At 33.4% G+C, this 15,772-nt stretch overlaps 2 protein-coding genes across 2 annotated transcripts; both read right to left on the bottom strand.

Annotated features, from left to right (window-relative positions):
* Window positions 1-277: 277 nt before the first annotated feature.
* Window positions 278-2,546, bottom strand: LOC120071760 (F-box protein PP2-B10-like). The gene is made up of 3 exons (XM_039024136.1): window positions 2,037-2,546; window positions 957-1,075; window positions 278-854 (listed from the first exon to the last, which is right to left on the bottom strand). Exons 1-3 carry the CDS (start codon window positions 2,355-2,357, stop codon window positions 380-382), a joined length of 915 nt encoding a protein of 304 aa, XP_038880064.1. The 5' UTR covers window positions 2,358-2,546; the 3' UTR covers window positions 278-379.
* Window positions 2,547-6,682: 4,136 nt separating this feature from the next.
* Window positions 6,683-8,484, bottom strand: LOC120071764 (F-box protein PP2-B10-like). The gene is made up of 3 exons (XM_039024145.1): window positions 8,061-8,484; window positions 7,629-7,747; window positions 6,683-7,525 (listed from the first exon to the last, which is right to left on the bottom strand). The coding sequence occupies exons 1-3, from the start codon at window positions 8,361-8,363 to the stop codon at window positions 7,000-7,002; spliced, it is 948 nt and encodes a 315-aa protein (XP_038880073.1). The 5' UTR covers window positions 8,364-8,484; the 3' UTR covers window positions 6,683-6,999.
* Between the last annotated feature and the right edge of the window lie 7,288 nt (window positions 8,485-15,772).

Below are 15,772 nucleotides of genomic sequence, written 5' to 3'. Positions count from 1 at the left end.
ATTCCCCGCCTAATCGGGGAATCTCCGCCCCGATCAGGGCGGGGCCCTGTCCCCGTGGGAAATTTGACATCTTACTTATAAATCTATCAAACTCGAAATTGAAATTTCTAAATATTAGATTGGAAGTTTAAATCATTAAAAGTTTGAGAACCTATTATAAACTTTTTAAGTGAAAGAAAATGGGACTATTAAAGTAGATATATCCACAAGACAATCTTCAAACTATTAAAACTATGTAAACCAATTTGAAGTTGAGCTCAATTTATTAGAACGAAACTAAGAATATTAGAATCATAGAGAACAAATCTGTAGAATTTACAAAGCAAGGTCTTATGTTTTATTTTCATGGGGTAATAGCAGTACCATTGCTTTAACAAAGTCATCTATACAACAAGTGACTAGGTTTAGGCCTAATCTCAATCCCCTCAACAACAAGGCCACTCTTATCAGAAGAGCCCTTCAGCTCCTTAAGAGCCATCTCAACTTCATCATCTCCATCACCACTTTCAAACTCTCCCAATTCAATTTCAAACCAGCCATCATGTCTCTTCTGTGGCCGCTCTAACCCTGACATGCCTTCGGACTGAGGCCTCATCATCCACGGTGCATGACGGCGCCGCCCCTGAGGATTGTCCAAATAAGGGTCCAAACATACACTTCTCCGATGGTTTTCAGTGCCAAGAATTCCCACTGTGGCATCAGCAGGATCGATATCGAAACCATAGTAATAACATCGCCTCATGTTGAACACAAAGTAAACTGCATAAGTTGTTTTAGGAGACAGCATTCTGCAACTTATTCTTCCACGTATTTCAAGCCACCACACATTGACGAGCACAGCTACCTCTGCAAACCTGATTCCACACACCCACATTCAAAAGGCAGAGAATTAGAATGGGGAGTTGAAAAAAAAAAAAGATTAAGAATATGATTTACTCAAATCTTAGAATTTGAACCTCGACTCAAGACGGTGTTCCCAGGTCCAATAGCCAGAGGTATCACCCCAAACAACCGAGAGGTCCCTTGCTCCAAGCATTATGCGTTTCTTACCACTCCATTTTTCCAATGACAAGCTCTACAACATACCAAGGATTCAACCTACTCATTTATGTCCCAGAAAAAAAAGTGCACAAAAGCTTCATTGTTAATCCAACAAAAGATAGAGATATATACACACTAACGGTGGATTTTCATTCATTAAGTTCACTAGTTGGGGTCTTGGGGACTAAAAATATCGATCTACACTGAAATTGGTGTCAGCGGAGGCTTACTTCACTTCCCCCCTTAATATCTAGGTTCATAATTCTAATAACACTCGATGTAAAGAATAACTGAAGAATAAAGCATATAAAGTACCAAAGAACTTACATATAAATCTGAAAGATTAAAGCCCTTATTCCAATTTAAGATGTTACCACCCAATTGTTCGATGAATCTTGAAAAGAAGTTAAAATTTTAAGACAACAAAAGGGGATGCACTACAATGAGAACTAATTTTTAACCAAGAAAAAATGGAACAGCGAATTAGAAACTCCAGTCCAAAGGATATCAAAAGTTTCCAAGCACACATGAACAAGAATTTAAATACATATGAAGTACACCTTGCTCAAGATAATTGCAAAAGTTTTTGTAGGAATCCAAGATTACTTCAAAATTAAACTTATAATGAAATTAAGTTTTGAGGTTTTTAGCATTTGTTTGGATTGTATTTTAGATTCAAAATTACGTGAGAAGGTATGAAATAGGGTTTTGAGGTTTTAATATTATTTTTTTGATACAGGGATTTGAGTTTTTAGAATCTATTTGGAATGTGTTCATATTCTAAAATTACATGTAAAGGTAGATGTAGAATCTACCAAAATGAATATGTTGATATAAAGAAGAAAAGAAATGGGGCCTCCAAAGTCAATTTGGAAGGCAACATTACAAGAAAGGGACTTCCGGCAGGGGTGAGTCGGAGTTGTGTTGGCCGACCACTGATCCAATAACTCCAGCCACCTTCAGTTTAAAGAAATTGGGGGAATCGGAAAGCTTACCTTGTTGCCGTCATCAATTAGCACTGGGTTGTAGCAAAGGGAGAAAAAGATATCCTTCTTCGGACTCGAAATTGGATCAAATTTGATTTTGCCAGGTTTCCGGCGAGAAATCAAAAGTTCCCAATCCGTGGGCAGGAATTCGTTCCACACAATGTCTGACTGCGCCGCCGCATGGAAAGTCCTGGAAACCGCCGACGATCTGCAGGCATCCGGTGGAGTGGTCAGCGACAAGATTTTAGCTACGACTCCTTCTGGCAGGGAAGAGAAATCTGAAATTTCTTCCCCTTCCATTGCCCTCCCATTTTCTTTTTCTTCCATCATTTCAAAAACTGAAAAATATTGAATTTACTGATTTATTTTCAGGACAAAGGGATAATGTATGAAAAAGATTGTACAGAGCCCCTTTATACCCGCCCAAAACAAATGAATTTTATACGTTTTCTTATTTATTTAAGCACTACGTGAAATTAACATTTTGACCCCAACTGCATATATCTTCTTCGATTTGCAGTATGTATAGATTCTTTGATTCTCCTTCCTCGATTCTTCGTTTCTTCTTTTTCAATTGATTCTTTGGTTGTTATTTTACTCAATCTGTGATTTTCTATTTTGAACAACGAGCAAAGAACGAGGAAATTTCTGTATATAGAAAAGCAAATTGAGAAGATGATAGAATGGGCAAACATTGAGAAACAAGAAGATTCTGTTGAGCATTGAACTCAAATGGTCAGTTTTTGGGCAGTTTTTAGCAGACATTTGGAAGGTCAAACGAGGTTCAAATTAAATATGTGACTTATGGATTTTGATGCCCCGAATGTGTACTTTCTGATGGTTCAAGTCTCAAGTCGTTTGGTATTTTCTATGTAAAATTATGGCGGTTTGAGTAATGAAGAGTTAAGAATTATGCAACTTTTGAAATTCTGTCTTAATTATTGTAATCTTTTTCCTTTATTAGTGATTTATTGCAGGAATTTAGGGAGACACTTTGTGATACTACATATATAGTGTTATTGTAATCTTTGCCAAGACAAGGTTGAGAAAAAAAAAATAATAGAAGATTGAGTATTAGTGTCCATACTTTATTTCTTTCTCTCTTTAAAAAGCTCTCCCACTAAAATAAATTTGTTTTTTTTTTTTTTTTTCAGATTCCTAACTATGGAAAAGCAAAATGAGAAGGGGGATAGATTGAGCAAGAAACAAGAAGCGAAAGTGAAAACCCTATTGCATGCATTCTTGAAATTTCACATGATGCACAAAATGCTTAAAATTCCACTGGTTTTTAAAATTTGGACTAATTTTCATATAAGACCCTGAAAATATCCGTACAAAAATCACATAATATATCTCTTGAAAATTTGCTATTTTTAACCTAAGAAAGTTTTAATCTTTCAAATAACATCTTTTCTAAAAACTATTTTTCTAACATCTATCTTATTTTTTAGATTGTATGTGAAGATCTCATATAGTGAAAATATAATTTTATTTCTCATTTAAATGTGTTCAATTCTACCTTGACCTAATAAAAATTTTTAGACCCAACCTCAGTTTTAAAATTTAAACTTCAGTTTTCTGTTTTATTTGTCTCCATTTTGTTACAGGTTTCAGTTATCACCTTCGTGGTGGATTTGTTGTTATTTTTAAAGAAAAAAAAATGGGAGAAAGAAGTTTCGTTGGGATTGTAAGCATTGAATAATTTTCTATAAAAAAATTGAAAATTTGAAAAAAAAGATCTGTAAAATCTAATTCTTACAAACTCAAAATTAAGAATAGTAAATACAAAATAAAAATAAAATTAACTCATCATAAGAATTCCCACATGTTTAAGTTTATTAAACTTACTAAAAAAAATTGGAATTGGAATTAGATTTTATTTTTTAAAAAATAAACTAGTTTATGAGAATCGAAATTAGTTAACTTAAACTGACTTTAATTATGTTTAGGGAATTTGCCGTAAAGATGCTTACCTCGATCTTTTAGCACTACAATTTCTTTCCATAGCTTTTAATTATAGCGTTTTATACAATATGCTATGAAATGTAAAGGGAAAAAAGGCCTTGAAGACGAAAAAGAAAAAGAAATTAGTTTGCCGCCAAAATTTTTGAAAAATGAAGCGTGGCTTTAAAACCTTCCTTTGATTTTGCTTTTTCCCTTTCCTTCTCGTTTTCCTTCCTCATTGACGGCTGCCGCTCAAGTGAAAAATTGGTTTCTTTTTCTCCTTTCCTTTTGTGCACGAATTTCTCGTCGATTTATTTTTGCAAGCTCCCTTGTTGTCTTCCTCCTCTTTCTTTCATATGAGATACATATGACGAAGATATTTTATTTTCTCATCTTCCTCCATAACAACAATCATCGGCACCTTCACCTTCACCCTCTTTAACAACACCACACCCACTCTCTTCCCCTTTTTCAAACATTATACCTAAATCATCAATACCGAAGTCATAGGGAACCGATTTCTGATTCTGTTGTTTTAACTAGTTTTTCTTTTCTTTTGGTTTCGCTAGGATGAGATCAGGAAAGTGTTTGTATTGGGGAATCAATTTTATGGATACGTCATGTTTGTCGATGGTGATGGTCTTCTCAAAGGTGCTTGTGGAAAATCCCTCGCTTCATTTCCTCAAGGTAATTTCAAAAATTAGGGCTCGATTTTCTTTTTGCCGATAATGCTTAGTTTTTTTTTTTTTTTTTTTTTTTTTTTTTTTAATTTCTTCTTCATATCGGTTAAATTTAAAAAGATTAAATGTGCTATTTAAAACTTGTCTTTATAACCTTTACAAAATGCTATAAAATGTCTAGCATTTCATAACATGTACCAAGTACTATAAAAGAATAATTTTTATTGCATGTAACTGAATGTTATAGAAAAGTGAATTTTTTATAACATTTTAAAAACGCTATAAAAAGCTTCAGACTTTTGATTGCATGAGTCATTATGACTTTGCATAAAATGCTATAAAAAATCTATTTTATAGTGTTTCTTCGAAGTTATCATAGACATTTTTTCCATTAGTGTAGGTTTTATTTTTCTTTTTAAATTTGAATCAATGCCAATTTTTTTAACTTGAATTTAAGTGAGTTAGTTTAAGTTCCAATGTCAATTACCGTGAACTTTATTTTAATTTTTTTTTAATCAATACCAATTTTTTCCGTAAGCTAAAGTTGTTAGTTCTTTTTAAGACTAAAACTTATGGGAATTCCCGTAACGGAATAGTTTGTTTTTTTTTTTTAATTTTTATTTACCCTTCTTAGTTTTAAGTATGAAAAATAATTTCACAAATTTTCCATAAAAATTAGAATCTACGGGATTTTTTTTCATTTTTTGGTGGCAGTTTTTTCAATCCTCACCAAAATTTCCAATGAAACTTATTTTTTTCCTTTACAAATAACAACAAATATTGGTTGAAACTGACCAAAAACATGGAGAAAAACAAAATGGACATAAATATTGGTTGAAATTGACAAAAAAAAAATATGGAGACAAACAAAATGGAAAATAGTTGTAAGGTTTAAAACTGAATTTAGATTTGAAAAGTTATATTGGGTAAAGATAAAATCAAAATCACTCAAATGAGGGACAAAATTTGTGTGGCACCCTCGACTGAAAATCTGAAAAAGTATTTATATTCTAAAATCACATAAAAATAGAATCTAATAAAATAAATGGAAAATGGTCATAAATAATCTCAACAAGTTTTCCTCTCTCACAAATAGCACCTTTTTTGGCAGTTAATTATACAGCTTTTTTCTAGATATGATATTCGCCTCAAAATTCAAATAAAAGTTTAACTATTTTCAATGGACATCCAACCTATCGACTTTTTTTTTTTTAAAAAAAAATTGTGTTAGAATCTTGACCATGACGAAGACCGAGATTGTATGTGATTTTTTCCAAATCTTATTATGAACCAATTTTACTAACAAAGAATAATAACAGATAATACAGATGATTACAGAAGTAGTAGGGTTAAAGGATTTTATATATAGAGCACCCTTCTAAACTCTAGGCCCAAACTCAATAACATATAATACATATAAAATTTAGGCAAAACCATATGTTCAAATTTGACAAATTCAAGGCATTCTAACAATTGTAATGAACAACAAACTTTAGGGGGCTTTGTAGGGATGACCCAATTTTTTGGGGGGAGGGAAGTGAAATTTGACCTGCTTTTCGAAAAGGAGGATATTTGACCCTTTGTTGATGTCAAAAATTTGGGTAAAATTACCAGAATGAACTCGCACACATGGAAAAGTCTATCTCACCCTTGCTCTCTCTTTTCCTTCTTCACTCACATATCATTCTCCTCTCTCTCCCACTCTCTCGCTTAAACTCTCATTTTTTCTCACTCTTTCATTCTCTCGCACTCTGGTTTCGTCGAAGTTGTTCGAAGCTGCTCTCCTCTCTCACAGTGGGAGCTCATGTGTGGTTTCACCAAAGTTGATCGCGTTGGAGGAGAAGAAAATGAAAAGAAAAAAAAGGAGTTTCGTCGAAGAAAAAGGAGAATGATAAGGGAAAAAAAAAGTTTTGCTTAAGTTGGTTCGCTGAAGGAGGAGGAAAGAGGAAAAAAGAAAGGAAGAAAGAAATTCAAAGAAATAGCAAATTTGTAACTATACTCATAGAAATTGCTTTCAAAAAGTAGGGTATATAGGTCACCTGTGCAATTTTCTCAAATTTTAATGGATTGAGCAACAATATGTTAGCTATTAACTCCTTCCGATGGGGAAGAGAAATTGACAATTTGTACGTCCTCGTCCTTCGTGTCTTCAAGGTGGTATATGAATTTTAAAAATATTGGGAAAAAAAAAAAAGAAAGAGAACACTTCAATCCGAAACACATAAAACACGAACACCAAAACAGTGGTGGGAATACACAATAGGATCCTCATGATCCAATCCCCATCTCCATCCTCGCCCTGATGAATAAATGACAATACAAAATAATAACAATATTCCATTGAAATTTTACTTGAATCGTGGCGCTAATTTGCAACACCACGGCTTTAATAAGGTCCAACAGTGTTTAGGCCTAATCTCAATCCCCTCAACAACAAGGCCAGTCTTGGCAGAATGGCTCTTGACCTCCATAAGAGCTATTTCAACTTCATCATCTCCATCACCATTTTCAAACTCTCCCAACTCAATTTCAAACCACCCATCACGTCTCTCCTGTGGCCACTCTAACCCTAATATGTCTAGAGATGGTCCAGGCGGAGGCCTCATCGACCATGGTGCATGCTGGCGTCGCTGCCACCGTCGAGGGTTGTCCAAATGAGGGTCCAAACAAACGCTTCTCCTCCCATGGTTATCAGTCCCAATAATTCTAACTGTGGCATCAGCAGGATGAACATTGAATCCTTCGTAATTACAGTTCCTCATTCTGAATACAAAGTAAACTGCATAAGTTGTTTTAGGAGACAATATTCTGCAACTTATTCTTCCACGTATTTCAAGCCAGCACACATTGAGCAGTATAGCCACCTCTGCAAATCTGATCCTCACACACCCACATTGAAAAAGCAGAGTATTAGATTGGGGCAGGGGGGAAAAAAAAGATAGGGACGTGATTTGCTCCAATCTCATAGACTTTGAACCTCGAACGAGGATGGTGATCCCAGCTCCAATATAAAGAGGTATCGCCCCAAATGATCGAGAGGTCCCTAGCTCCGAGCATTATGCATTTCTTACCACTCCATTTTTCCAATGACAAGCTCTGTAATAGACCAATGATTCAACCCACTCAACTTATGTCCATACAAATAAAGTGCACAAAAGATTGATACAACAAAAGTTATACAAACTATATTTAATGATCTAGACCTGAAATAGGGGCCAGCAGAGGCTGTTAGTTCATATCTTCTAATAAAATTTAAACTCGATGAATACATTAGATATAAATTAGAATTAAATGGGGCCTTGAAGGTCAATTCGGAAGGCGACTTCCAATGATGGGCACGGGTGGATCCATTGTCATCCAACTCCGGCCACCTTCATATTAGAGAAATTGGAGGAATCGGAAAGCTTACCTTGTTGCCGTCGTCAATTAGCACCGGGTTGTTGCAAAGGGAGAAAAAGATCTCCTTCTTCGAACTCGAGATTGGATCAACAGATTTCCTTTGAGCAATCAAAACATCACAATCGGTAGGCAGGAACCTGTCCCACACAAAATCGGACTGCGCCGCCGCATTGAATATTCGGGAAACCGCCGACAAGCTGCAGGCATCGATTGGAGTTGTGAAAGACAAGAGGTTAGCTATTACTCCTTCGGGCATAAAGGACAAATCGCCATTTTCTTCGCGCTCCGTTTCCATCCTTGTTTCGTATTCCATTGCGTTATTCGCATTGGGGGTCAATTAGGGCCGATAAAAATAAACAGCAAATATGTGAGGTATTTGAAAACTATTTGCAAATTTGAACCACAAATTATGTTTTATAGAATTGCAACCTCCTTCTTTTCCATTTCCCCCCTTAATTTCTGGACAACGGAACCAAAACTTGAAGAGGTTTTAATTTTTCTTAATCCAATTACAGCAAAGTCATAGGAAATTTACAAGTATTTAATTTAAAAAAATGAGTTATTTTATGAAAAAACAAAATATTTGACAACTTCTAAAAATAACTTTTGAAATATATTCTCAACTCTTTTTAAAAGGGTTTAAATAAAAATGATTTTTTTTAAAAAAATATTTTTTTCTCAAGTCAATCTAAACGGATTATTATTCATCTTAATGGGTGTTTGTGTACTATTTAATAAGAAGACCCGTATAAATAAAAAGAAATTAATTTAGTGATAAAGAAAAAAGTGACCTTTGTAATTCCCCACCATATAGTGGTAAAGGTGTAGGTGTGGAATGAGTCAATCCTAAAAAAACATAATTGGGTGCATTGTGTAGCTAATTAGTTATTCGATCATAGTTTATGGTGGGCCAAATTCTTTCCTGGGCTGACCAGATAAATAGAGAATTTAAATTTCTATTTGGACAAATAGCAAAAACTTTTTAAAATTTATTTCAATTTTCTTTTTTTAAATGGATTATTATAGATTCAATTCATTTTCAAAATTTATTTTCATAAATGTTCAAATTTTTTTATATTTTCGTATATAAGATTTAATGAATCTTTTGGACTAAAATACCCTTGAGTGTTGTGGACGGTTGGAGAGAGAATGAGGCATTGGAAAAAAAAAATTCATATCTACAAAGCATCCTAATTTAGGGGAAAGAAAATACATTTATTTATTGAGATTTTATTCTTTTTATTTAATTGAAGAGAGAAAATATATTTATTTATTGAGATTTTATTCCTTTTGTTTAATTGGAGAGAGAAAATGTATTTAATAAAATTTTATTTTCTATTTACGTTGGTTCCATGTATCAACTTATTGGTTTACCGGTTGGATTCATGGTTATTTTAAATATACCTTACAACATTTTGTTAGATATCTGAAAATATCCTAACCAATATATGAAATATACCATAGTATATAAAGTAGAGTTTGACTCAATGCTTGACATAAATCACAGTATAAATCAATATGTGAAATTATCAAGGTATATAAATCACATATTGGTTTAATGTTCGACATAAATCACAGTATATATCATAAATTTTATTTACATCACAGTATATATATCATATATGCCATCTAGGTAGTCAAAAATCTCAACAAATCACAATGTGTATATATCATAATACATGAAATCTAAATAATAATAATAATAAAAAAAACTCTCATTTATATCAAATAAACGAATATATATATCACAATATATATCAAATTTCCTATAAACACTACAAAAAAAAAAAGAAAGAAAAAAGTGCATATATCACAGTATATATCAAATATGTGTGTATATATATATATATATATATATCATGATGTTTTATTTTATGATTTTTTTTTTTCCTAAAAAAGCACGTCTCATTTAAAACTCTTTTTCTCCACGTCTCATTTAAAACTCTTTTTCTCTTTCCTATATTAAAAAAAATATATAATTAATTTATTGAGACTAAATGGTAATCTAGCCCTAATTTTATTGTAATTTTCGAAGAAAGATGGACATTCTTATAAATAAGGAAAAACTTAAACACTAATGAAATATAGGTCCCTTATCAGGGTTTCATGTGTAGAAAGCCCTTTTTTAAATGATAATGTGGCTTGAGATATATTTGATATTGCTCTGTTGGAACGGCTACTCTCTGATAGACAGAAGATGATAGCAACAAATGCTCACGAACGGTAGTCATCAAAAAATAGAACCTACAAAAAAAAAATTGTTATAGGCTGAGTCGTGTATCTCGCTCTCTTTAAGATGTTTCGCAGCTCTACCCAAATGTGCAAGAAATGCTACAGAATTGTCAAGTTGTCCTTAGGATAAAACAACTCAAAAGAAATAAATCTATCTCATCAGAGTTGCACTGGAATTGATCGAAAAACTCACCCCCTTCAAATCAATATAAGTTGCTCGGAAATCGTAAAACTTGATAAAAGTGTAGAGAGAACGTCTACAAGCAGAGAAGTGAAGAAGAAAATTATTGTTGTGTTAAAATTGAAAGACTGTGATGTCTGATGCAGAAGCGTGGATTGTGTTCCAATATTAAATTTCACAGTGAATTAAAATACAGCAGAACATTATGCATATCAACAATTTTATAGCATGCTTTTGAATTAAGTAGAGAAAGATATTAGGGTTTAGAATTATACTTACCCTTGAAGAATAAATTAATCTTCACGAATTCTCTTCCAATTGATCATGAACTCTCCAATTGAAACTCAAACAGAACCAAAAACCAATGTGGACACCACCACAAGTGAGCCTTTCGTATTCTCCTTAGGGGCTGAGAATTAATAGGAGTTGTATGGACTTTGTTGATTTCGGGAGATGGAGTAAGATTTTGAAGAGAGGAATTTTGTTGGGAGACTGTGTATTTTTCTTAGAAAGAACATACCAAAGTCCCTCCGCGTAAAAGGCAAAAGAAAGATGAAGATCCTCCAACCTCCCACCACCACACGTCTTATTAGAGAAAAAATAGGGAGGGAAGTTATTTAATAACTCCCTCCCTTTACTTTAAATTAAAACCAAAATTTAATTTAAATTAAAATATAATAACTAAATTATTATATAACTATATGTTATATCAAAATATAACACATAACCTATAGTTTATATTATATCAAATATAATATAACCTATAGTCTGTATTTCTCTAGATAATATATGGTATTTAATATAAACCACATTTATACTAAATTTAATTATCTGAATAAAATTCATATAATTAATATTTGAATCATATCCAAATATTTAATTCCTCTCAAAATAAACTTTATACTATAATGTATTAAATACATTATATTAATTATATCATATATAACTAATTCTCTTGATTAATTTGAACAATTCAAATTAATTCTAAATTAATTCTAAATAATCTCAGTTGAGCTACAAAGGGGACCTTATAGATCTGTAGATTGAAGCTCCAATGGTATTTTAATTAATTAAACTCTTTTAATTAAATAATTCAATATCCATTAACTGTTGGTCACTCCACTAAAGACCGACAGCTGCACTCTTCACACTACAGATATATTTCTATGTCCATTGGATATAATAAGTCAACAGTCCAATGACCTTTCACAAATTGCTCATAAGTACAGCTGGGTCAAAATTACCGTTTTGCCCTTGTAGTTACATCTAACTTCTTAAGTACCACCAATCCCTCTTATGAACAATAAGTCATAGTCCACCTATGACCAAACCCCTCTCGAGCCAAAAGATGGTGTGGCGCCACATTGTTCAAGCCTCAGAATCAGCCTTTAAAGAAGCAAATTATCTACTTACCCCGACATTAAGGGAAGAGCAAATTTCATCTTGTATAGCTATCTTCCCAGCTCCCTAATAAGAAGAATTCTCAAAATAGTAAGCATATTGAGTCAGCAATATGGTCACTCTCACCCATGCAAATCAAAGGACTTCTTTCATAGACAGGAGTTTATAACTCACTCAGAATTCAGGTCATGTCACCTATGATCATCCTAGTGAAATGTAAGTCTCTATTTATACAAACTCTTTTGTATAGAATACCCCTACTCACATGTCTCTACATGAATGATCAGGATCAAATCATTTGTAGAACTTTAGCATCTACAAAACTTTCCATATTCGTAGTTTCACCAGGATAAGGTACCCAATCTTATCCATCTACTACAGACTATTTAGGTTATCACTTAAACATGATCCACTTGTATGTCTCTACATACATGTTTAAGCTACAGAAGATAACCATGGATGTAAGTTTATTGATTTTATAGGTTAATGCTACAAAATGTCGAATAATAAATAAATTGTTTGTACATTACAATTACAAACTACAGAACCCACGAGATTTAGGACATCAACCCCAACAATCTTCCACTTGTCCTAAAATTAGTGGGGTGTACATCATAAAAGTCATATCAATACAAAAGTACACAAAACAAGAAACTATGGCATAATATGCGCCCAGTACAAAATCTCCCACTTGTCCTAAACTAGATGTGGCATGTCTCATAAACCCATACTCTGCAGGTGACCCTCAAACACCTTACTCATGAAGGCCTTTGTAAATGGACCAACAACATTGTACGTTGAAGCTATTTGTGTGATGATACGTTCCTTCGATGCACAATCTCTCGAATGAGATTATACTTTCGCTCTATGTATTTCCCGCGTTTATAACTCCTAGGCACTCAGGATTTAGCCACAATGCCACTATTATCACAATAAAGGGTGATGGGCTTTAACATGTATGGAACCTTCTTGAGCCACACAACTTCCTTGCAGTTTCACAAGCTGCTACATGCTCAGCCTCCATAGTGGAGTCAGCAATGCATCCTTGCTTGGTACATCTTCAAACTACTGCCCCTCCGTTAAGAGTCAACACTGATCCTGATGTGGATTTTTTAGAATCCTTATCAGTTTGGAAATCATAGTCCGTGTATCTAGTAAGGATCAAATCCTTAGAACCATACACGAGCACGTAGTCCTCGTTCTCTAAAGATACTTGAGGATGTTCATAATGGTGGTCCAGTAATTAAATCATGGATTAAACTGATATCTACTGACTATCCCTATTGCATAACAGATGTCAGTTCTAGTACATAACATCACATACATCAGGCTACCAACAGCCGATACATAAGGGATCCATCTCATTTCCTCAATTTTTTGAGGTGTCTTAGGATACTGTTCCTTACACAAAATAACTCCATGTCTGAAAGGGAGCAAGCCTCACTTGGAGTTTTGCATCGAAAACTTGACAAGTATCTTGTCAATGTATGATGCCTGAGACAAAGCCAACGTTTTTTTCTTTCGATCTCTAAAGATCTGAATTCCTAGAACAAATTGCATCTCTCTCAAATCATTCATTTGGAATTAGGTCCCTAGCTAATTTTTAATTTCAATAAGTAAACCTATATTATTTCCAATGAGTAGGATATCGTCTACATACGACATAAGAAAAGCTACTGAACGTTGATGATTCTCTTGTAAACACAAGGTACATCAACATTCTTATTAAAGCCATAAGATTTGATCGCAGTATCAAATTTTATATTCCAAGATTGAGAAGCTTGTTTTAATCCATAAATAGACCGATTAAGCGTGCAAACCTTTTTCTCTTAACCTTGGGTTATGAATCCTTCAGGCTACTCCATATATATGTCTCCTCAAGTTTGCCATTTAGAAAAGCAGTTTTGACGTCCATTTGCCAAATCTCATAGTCATAATATGAGACAATGTACAGGAGTATCCAGATAGACTTCAATAGGGTAATAGGTCAGAAAGTCTTCTCATAGTCAACTCCCTCAACTTGGGTATAACCTTTTGCCACAAGTCTAGCTTTGAAGGTTTGCATATTCCCATCAATGCCCCGTTTTCTCTTTTAGATGTATTTGCAACCTATAGGTTTAACCCTATCAAGTTGATCTACAAGATCCCAGATAGAATTGAAGTATATAGACTTTATTCCAAGATCCATAGCTTTAATCTATTCATCTTTATCAACATCCTGCATTGCCTTCTTGTAAGACAATGGATCCTCAACATCTCTGTCAACTATAATAGCTAGGGTTTTTGTTAAACCATGTAACGAATAAGCAGATTCACAACTCTCCCATTACGTCGAGACTTCCTCAATGTTTTAGGTGGATGTGACCTACTAGATGAACCAACTTCAACAACTCTTGTTAAGGTATTGGGCTCTTCAACAACTCTTGTTAAAGGTCCAGTAGTTTTACTAGAAAGTTCATTTAACACTATCTTACTACAGGGTTTATGCTTACATATGTGGTCCTTTTCTAAAAAGGTAATGTTTATCGACACAAACACTTTATTATGTTTAGGATCGTAGAAGTAACCATCTCTCGTTCCTTTAAGGTAGCCTACAAATAGGCACAATTTTGAACGAGGTTCCAATTTCTTAGGATTTGTCTCATGTTAGGGTTGATGCCATAAATGTCGTAAGGTTCTGTAGTTTATAACTGCATTGTACAAACATTTTATTTATTTAATAAAATATGAGATGATTTATTTAACATTTAGTAGCATTAAAGCCATAAACCAATAAACTAACATCCAAGGCTATCTTCTGTAGCTTAACATGTATGTAGAGACAAATAGGTGGATCATGTTTAAGTTATAACCTAACTGGTCTGTAGTAGATGGATAAGGTTAGATACCTTATCCTGGTGACACTACGAGTACGACCTGCTTTGTAGATGTTACAATTGTTGTAAAGTGCTACAAATGATCTGATTCTGATCATTCATGTGGAGACATGTGAGTAAGGATATGCTATACAAAGGAGTTTGTATAAAACTGGACCACAAAATGACTAGTCTCATAATATAACGTCGTTCAAATGGAAACTTACATTTCATTAGGATGATCATGGGTGAACTCTTACCTATGAAGGCGGTTCTTTGATTTGTATGGGTGAGAGTGGCCACATGGTCGACTCAATAAGTCTACCATTTTAGGGATTTGTCTAATTGGGAAGTTAGGAACACAGCTACACAAGAAGAAATTCACTCTATCCCCAATGTTGGGGAAAGTAGATAAATTACTCATTTAAGGGTTGATTTTGGGCCTTGAACAATGTTAGATGATACTTAAAGAGTTAGAGGTAACTACAAGGGTAAAACAGTAATTTTGGCCTAGTTGTACTTACAAGCAATTTGTGAAGGGTCATCTCCCTATTGACTGATTTTATCCAATGGACACAGAATATATCTATAATGTGAAAAGTGCAGCTGTCAATCTTTAGCAGAATGCCTGACAGTTAACAGATGGTAAATAATTTAATTGAAGGAGTTTAATTTTTTATTCACGTACCATTTGAGCTTGAAGCTACAGGTCAATGAGGTCCCCTCTATAGTTCAACGGGAATTTATGAGAATCAATTTTGGGATTAATTTGAATTGTTCAAATTAATTGAGGGAATTAATTATATGTGATGTAATTAATTTAATTTAATTATTTATGATATAATTACTATAATGTATTTGATACATTATAATATAAAGTTTATTTGCGAGGAAATAAGTACTTGAATATGATCTTAATACTAATTGTATGAATTGGATTCATATAATTAATTTAATATAAATGGGATTTATATTAAATGCCATTGGTGAGAGAATTGAAACTATAGATTATATTGTATTTAATACAATATAGAAACTATAACATCTAGTTAT

This window comes from Benincasa hispida, chromosome 2 (genome assembly GCF_009727055.1).
Source record: "Benincasa hispida cultivar B227 chromosome 2, ASM972705v1, whole genome shotgun sequence".
NCBI classification, from domain to species: domain Eukaryota; kingdom Viridiplantae; phylum Streptophyta; class Magnoliopsida; order Cucurbitales; family Cucurbitaceae; genus Benincasa; species Benincasa hispida.
This window is presented reverse-complemented; position numbering and strand designations above follow the sequence as displayed.